At 31.5% G+C, this 7,517-nt stretch overlaps 2 protein-coding genes across 2 annotated transcripts in view; one reads left to right on the top strand and one right to left on the bottom strand.

Moving 5' to 3' along the window:
• The window catches only part of LOC107060404 (uncharacterized), an 8,891-nt gene extending 7,426 nt beyond the window's left edge, over positions 1 to 1,465 (top strand). The window contains exons 5-7 of the mRNA XM_015308336.1: positions 69 to 151; positions 431 to 795; positions 1,034 to 1,465. Coding sequence (XP_015163822.1) covers positions 69 to 151; positions 431 to 795; positions 1,034 to 1,465 — 880 coding nt within the window. The remainder of the gene's footprint in view (positions 1 to 68; positions 152 to 430; positions 796 to 1,033) is intronic.
• Positions 1,466 to 4,017: 2,552 nt separating this feature from the next.
• Positions 4,018 to 6,704, bottom strand: LOC107060405 (uncharacterized). The gene is made up of 8 exons (XM_015308337.1): positions 6,204 to 6,704; positions 5,876 to 6,108; positions 5,684 to 5,738; positions 5,509 to 5,604; positions 5,242 to 5,442; positions 5,067 to 5,171; positions 4,692 to 4,781; positions 4,018 to 4,398 (listed from the first exon to the last, which is right to left on the bottom strand). The coding sequence occupies exons 1-8, from the start codon at positions 6,702 to 6,704 to the stop codon at positions 4,018 to 4,020; spliced, it is 1,662 nt and encodes a 553-aa protein (XP_015163823.1).
• Positions 6,705 to 7,517: the final 813 nt, after the last annotated feature.

A 7,517-nucleotide genomic window follows, 5' to 3' on the forward strand; every position in this document is an offset into this window, starting at 1 on the left:
GAAAAAAATGAGTTTATGTATCTCTTCATATCATTAAGGCCAATGATGAGAGGGTTTGAGTTCTGTAGGCCTGTTGTTGTTGTTGATGCTTCACATCTTAGCGGATCTTATCGAGGGACATTTGTATCGGCAAGTACACTCGATGGGGCAGGTATGACATGTTGTTTATTAATTTGATTTTTCAAGATAGTAATATAACATAATGGAACAATCATATATAAAGAATCGTAATGGTATGTGTTTAAATCTGAAAGTTGTATCTTGCCGTTAGCTTATGGAATTGTAGACACGAAAAATGATTGTTCATGGACATGGTTCTTCCAACACTTTAAAAATGTATTTGGTGATAGAGAACAAATGTGTGTTGTATCATATCGAAATGAAAGCATATTGAAGAGTGTAAGTATTATTTATCAGTGTGTTGTATCAGATCGAAATGAAAGCATATTGAAGAGTGTAAGTATTGTTTATCCAAATGTTCCTCATTTCGCATGCATATGGCACCTCTGGAAAAATGTGTGTACATACTACAAGAGAAGCAGAACCATACTAAGTGATATTTTCTATTCGATGGCAAAGGCTTATCGGAAAGATGATTTTGAAAAATTAATGGCTAAAGTGGAAAAAATAGATGGCAGAGTTAAGAAGTATCTTCAAGATGCTGGGTATGAAAGGTGGGCTAGATCTCATGCAACTGTGAACAGGGGGAGGATGATGACTTCGAACATAGCGGAATGTATCAATGGTTGCCTTGTTGATGCACGACAATTACCTATTATAGACTTTCTGGAAGAAGTTAGAATTCTATTTGGTACTTGAAATTGCAAAAATCGAGAAATAGCATCTTATACAAAGGAAACATTAGGGAGAAGATTTGAAGAAATATTGATTATAAACGCGTCCAAATGTGTGAAAATGAAGGTACATATTTGTATTATCAATTTTTATGTTTCTAGCTTTACTTCTCGTTATATTGTTAAGTATACCAATTACAAATTCGTTTGATGTATCTGTAATTTTTAAACATTTGCAGGTAGTTGCATCTTCTGAATATATTTTTACAGTGTATGAAGGTGCGATAAGATACATTGTATGTCTTGAGAGAAAAACTTGTTCATGTGGTAGATTTCAACATGACGAGATACCTTGTGCGCACGCAATGACTGTTTTGAAGAAGAAGTATATTAAAGATGTACATCCCTACTGCTCTGATTACTATAAACATGATGCATTAACAAACACGTATGCACTTCCAATAGAACCAATGCCAGACAAAAGTGATTGGATAGCTCCAGAATCTGTTTTGGAAGAAGTAGTCTTGCCACCAAGATACAAAAAAATGCCTGGAAGGCCAAGAAAAAAAAGGAAGAAAAATCCAGATGAAAAGATTACCACAAACACGAATTGTTGTGGACAGGAAGGTCACAATAGAAGAACATGTACTTTCTTCCCAAAAGATTCTTAATGGTTACTATTTTATGATGCAATAAATGAATAATGTTATGTTTTGGCAACATTATGTGACTGTCAATTTATTATAAAAATTAGATTGGTATACTATGTGCTTTTTATAATTTTTATATCGATTAATAGTGCCAAATAGCTGTGATGTGTGCCAAAGTTAATAGAGACAACATTTAAAAAAGGTATCATTTGATCAATTATATATCATATACATAATACATTCTTCTAAATTTTGTATCTACTAATAATAGAGTATCAGAAGTTGAATTTTTTACCAATATTATATATCATATACATAAAATTTCGATATTTATGGACGAAATTTGAGTTTTCATGCACAAAATAGTTTTCTGGAAATTAAGTATAAGATATTTAAAAAGTTAGATTGATTTTAGTATAAAGTTTGTATATGATACTTGATATCTTTGAAACTTTGTCATGAAATGATAAAACTGTATCAATTTGAAATGTTTTAGGCACCTATGTATCATATACCTAATATTTATATAAGTAAAAAATATTTAGTATCATCTTATAAAATATAAATTGTACAGTGTTGTGTGAACAATAATTATGTCATTTTAAGATACTTAATTTTTGTATCATATACTTAATATGAGTGATGAAATTTTGTATCGATTAATAGTGCCAAATAGCTATGATGTGTGCCAAAGTTAATAGAGACAACATTTAAAAAAGGTATTATTTGAATCAATTATATATCATATACATAATATATTCTTCTAAATTTTATATCTACTAATAATAGAGTATCAGAAGTTGTATTTTTTACAAATATTATATATCATATACATAAAATTTCGATATTTATGGACGAAATTTGAGTTTTCATGCACAAAATAGTTTTCTGGAAATTAAGTATAAGATATTTAAAAAGTTAGATTGATTTTAGTATAAAGTTTGTATATGATACTTGATATCTTTGAAAACTTTGTCATGAAATGATAAAACTGCATCAATTTTGAAAATGTTTTAGGCACCTATGTATCATATACCTAATATTTATGTAAGTAAGAAATATTTAGTATCATCTTATAAAATATAAATTGTATAGTGTTGTGTGAACAATAATATGTCATTTTAAGATACTTTAATTTTTGTATCATATACTTAATATGAGTGATGAAATTTTGTATCGGATTCACTATAGTAAAATCTGCATTGACATGTATAATACTTATAATATAGAAAAATTAATAAGGTATTAAAATGCAGTGAAAACTAATTTAGAAGCGACAAAAAAGTGTGAAAATAAATGCTCTTCAAAAATATAATAATTAATTACTTAGAAATATAATGTAGACCTGGAGAGGAATACTACAAAACACTTAATGTATCTTCAAAACAGTAAAAATTCACATCTTTACGGTAAGTCAGTCAATAAACAACTAATCTACATTAAACAATTCATCATCTGCCAAGAGAATGGAAGCAGCCTTTAGCCTTATAAGATCATCATTCTCGCTAACGTATCCAGCATTGGCCTTGTCGGTACCATATTTCCATAACAGTGTTGCATATCTTGAGCAAAGATATTCACTTTGAAAAGGAATCGATGGGACCTTGATTTCATCGCTTAGAAATTAGCAAAAGCAGCTACATATGTTCCGCAGTCGCTGCAAACATAAAGAAGATACATTATAAATTGAATGAAATGTGTAAATAAAGGTGGGTGGATTAAATACTAACAGGCTATCGCTATTTTATTGCATAATGCCTCGAGCAAATTCCATTTCAAACGGATGTTGTGGACCCATCAATTCACCAGTTTTGTTGTCTTTGTATGCATCCAATGTTGCCCAATCAATTTTGTCGGTTTTATCAAAGAATCCACTATCATGAAGGTAGTTAGGCAGGATGATAGACAACTGTTTTATCTCATCAGATTGACTTTTGTTCCTTGTTCTCAATTTTGAGTCATAAACTCGGATTTACCGATTCCTTAAAACAACCACAGCCAACACCCAATGAAATTCTTCGTCACAGTTGATCGGAATATATACCTCATCTACTAGATGCCATGGTAAGCAGCAGGGACAGAAAAACCATTGATGACGTCTTTGATGGACCTTTCATATACAGATACAACATCAGCTCGGGCAATGTGTTGCTGTGTACTGCAGGACTGCAATAGTACCTTTTGTACACATTTTTTATATAGGTATTGAACAAGCAGTTGCATGTAGTGTATCTGTATTGATCCATGCTTCTTAGTTTTGACTTCTTGCGTAGATAGTAAAAAATTACATCTATGTGCTGCAAAATTAAAGAAAAAAAGAACACAATATATAAAAACAACAATATATGATAAAAAGTATATGATACATGTAACAATTATACAACACAATTAGTAATCTGGTTTTTTTGAGTTACACATGTTAATTGTATATCGTATACATAATTGTATTGTATATTGTACCTGATCAGTCCAACATTTTTTTGGATGTGACATAGTATAAAACCAGTTCTTGTCCAAAGGAAATGCGACAACAAAATCCATATAATCAAAGCCAAATAGAACACTTTTTCCTCTTACTCTTGCATTAAAAGTGACAAAACTTGGTAGGTGATGCCACATCCTTCAAATGGAGTATATGGGCGAATGTCATCGTCTATTTTCCCCTTGCCCTTATCGCTGGATCCAAAAATATTCACATAAGGAGACTGCAAAATCTTTGAAGGGATTCTGTTACGTGGAGCTGGAGTCTTTGTATCAAGATTGTGTGCAGATTTCTTGATTGGAAGTTGGGTGGGTAGCTGGCTATCAGATAGAAAATCATCACTGTTGGTTAGCTGTGGAGGAATGATTACACTCAGTGGTGCGACATTAATTGGCTCATTTGGAAGTTTGTAGACAATTGCATCTATGACTGTTTCAGTGCCTGATGGAATAGATGCCGCTTTGGAAGAATCCTACATGATATCAGTAAATTATAAGAAAATAGTACAATTTTTCTACGCAACTATTGACATTTGCATTAAACAATTTAGAATCAGACAGATGTATCAACAATTACTGGATTTGAAGCATGTCTTTTGGAGTCTTGTTTAATTGAATCAGCAACAAGTTTATCACAGCTCAATACTTTTGTGTGCAATTGTGTGACCTTATGTACTGCATCCTCCTAATAAACAGAATATTGCACAGCATTTCGATTTAATTTCAAAAATAATTAATTATAACAATTCAAAAGCTCTTAACTTACCACTTCCTTATTATGAACAAACTCTTCTATCGAAAAATCACTATGGTGTATTGTGGGTATAACATTTGTTGAATCTTCCATAGTCTGATCCTTAATGGATGTCTCATCAATATGTGTTTGTAAACGCATATATTAAGATGCAATTACAAAGTATCTGTTACTAGTGATTCAAAAAAAAAATAGTGTCAATCGAGATTTAAGTGTTTACTGTATACCAATGATACACAAAAAAATAATGATTATTTCATTATATGAATTAAAATTAATAATGTATCAGTCATTTGTAAATTATACATTGTTAATAATTTTAATGAAATTAACTAATGATTGAAAGTCATTAAGTTATATAATTAAATTCAAGTATCATATGCATACCTTTGCAACATTTTCTTCGTTAACATGTCGTTGTTCAACCTCCACATCATTTGCATCAACATCATGATCAACAGTTGCAAAATCCTTAATGGATGGCTCTTCAATCTATGTTTGTAAAACAAAATATAAGGAGGGAATTATAAAGTATATGTAAATTTAAGTATCATATGCATACCTTTGCAACATTTTCTTCATTAACAAGTCGTTGTTCAACCTCCATAACAGATGCATCACCATCGTGATCAACAGTTGCAAAATCCATGTGTATAGGTGAAATGGGTTGTTGGAATAATTGATCAGAAGCAGATTCTAGATCAACATTACCTTTGTCTACTGAATCATCCACTATATGTGGCATAGAAATGCCACCAATGTCCTTTATGATGAAAAAAATGAGTATAACACAAAACTAAAAAGATAATCTAAAAAATAAAAATTCTACCTTATCACTTTTGTTATCTTTCGCGACAACTGCTTTCATCAACTCAGAATGATTTTTTATAATTAACGCCTCAAGAGCTCTAATTTTTTGATCAACCTGGATTCAAATTAAGCATAGTAAGTGAGATTATAAATAACAATGAAAATGTTTAAATGACATAGTTATGTTTACTTACATAAGACTTAATGTGACCCTCCAGATCCTGGAGTCTTGCATTGTCCGATGATGTTCTTCGGGGAACTGTATTAAGATGAACACCAAATACATTATCAAACTTTAGGGGTTGTGAAATCGGAGTTTGAAATGGTTGATTCTTTTGCACGTCTGGTGTTGTCTTTGGCACATTATTCTTTGTTGGATGTGCAACCTTTCTTCTCTTGGGGGTGGTGTGGATCCTGTGGTAGAAACACGTGTGCATCTCCTTAACAGTTGCTCCGGAGGTTTTGATGAAAACTCTTCAAAATCAGAAACATTGTCTGGTTGCACCTCTTCCTGATTAGCAACTGATGTGGCTGGCCGATTTGGAGGTACATGACTATTATTTGGTAAATCAAGTGATTCGAGTTCCTCTTGAGTTGGCTGCACGTTAGAACAATCATTCTATAGAAAAAAAAAATTAAAACATCGTTAGAACTATTTAATAATGTATCACAAATAAAACAATAAAGTAAAAAAGGATGATATATACTAATTACCTCAGTAAAGATGTTTTCCATAAACATCTCGTATTTAGGCTTTGCACCCACAACTTTCCAATTGCATACTCTTGGTATACCATTTCCTTCTCTAACAGCTATCTCGATATGTATTGCCGACGCACATTCATATACCCAAATATTAAGTGCGTATGGAAATTCATTCAACCGATACATTTGTTTGTCAGGTTTGTACTCTTTCCTAAATGATTTCATTAACTTCGTGAAGGCAAGTTGTCCCCACGGAAACTGTTTATAGCTGCCATCTTCTACCATAAAGAAATCTTCTATAGGAATTGGTGCATCACCGAGTTGGGAGAAAACAAACGTATGAATGAAATACAATATAGCCATCTGAAGAGCATCATCACTGCTGTCCCAAATACCCAACTCAAAACGATCTACAAGTCGTCCTTTGTTTATGTTAGAATGAGGACCAGGAAAGTATCGCTGAACCAGCCTACTGATTTTTGAAATCGGATATGTAAAATCTTTTAACATTTTCTGGTACACTTGAGACCCAGTAATAATTTGCAAAATTCTCTAATAGAAAAATTGCAATACATTTCCTTTAGCATGTCGAATAGGAATTTCTTTGTCTAAATTATCATGCTTAACCTCTAGAAGATATAAACATTTGGTAATTTGTCCTTGGTAGTGGCACTTGGGGATATTAAGGTATTGGCCAAATATGGTATCTTTAAACATGTTCATACCTTCATCCTTATTGACAATTCTAAGTTTCTTTAAAATTAGAATTGTAAGTAGGACCAAACTTTAGAGGTTGCTTTGGAATATGTTTGATCACATATTCCATATTCTGCAATTACAGAAAGATAAATGATGTTGATCAATAACTAAATCGATAAATGATGCATACATAACTAAAAGGGAAATATCATAATTGATTCAAAATATTATGTTTCAGATCATTTTATACTAAGTATGCCAAAATTGCATGACTAATACAGGAAATCATATTACTTATGTATATACACTGGCTTCTATTTAAACATGATACAAAATGTTAACTAACATATATGTTAAATTCTGTTTTCGCATCATTCATGTGCATATCTACGAATATGATACATTGTACAACAAATAACCTCTATATCATACAACGAATTGAACGCCTATCTTAAATACAAATCTCAGCACACAAAACTTGCCTTAAACTAGTGTTTCATCTACAAATGTAAAACAAATACTTATTTTTGTATCATCTACATATATGAATCACAAGTAACAGATACGTTATTTTAGCAATGAAACCTTAATATCAGCAATTGATAAAATATCAGTGTTTTTGGG

Source organism: Solanum tuberosum, unplaced genomic scaffold (assembly GCF_000226075.1).
Source record: "Solanum tuberosum cultivar DM 1-3 516 R44 unplaced genomic scaffold, SolTub_3.0 scf00079, whole genome shotgun sequence".
Classification (NCBI taxonomy): Eukaryota; Viridiplantae; Streptophyta; class Magnoliopsida; order Solanales; family Solanaceae; genus Solanum; species Solanum tuberosum.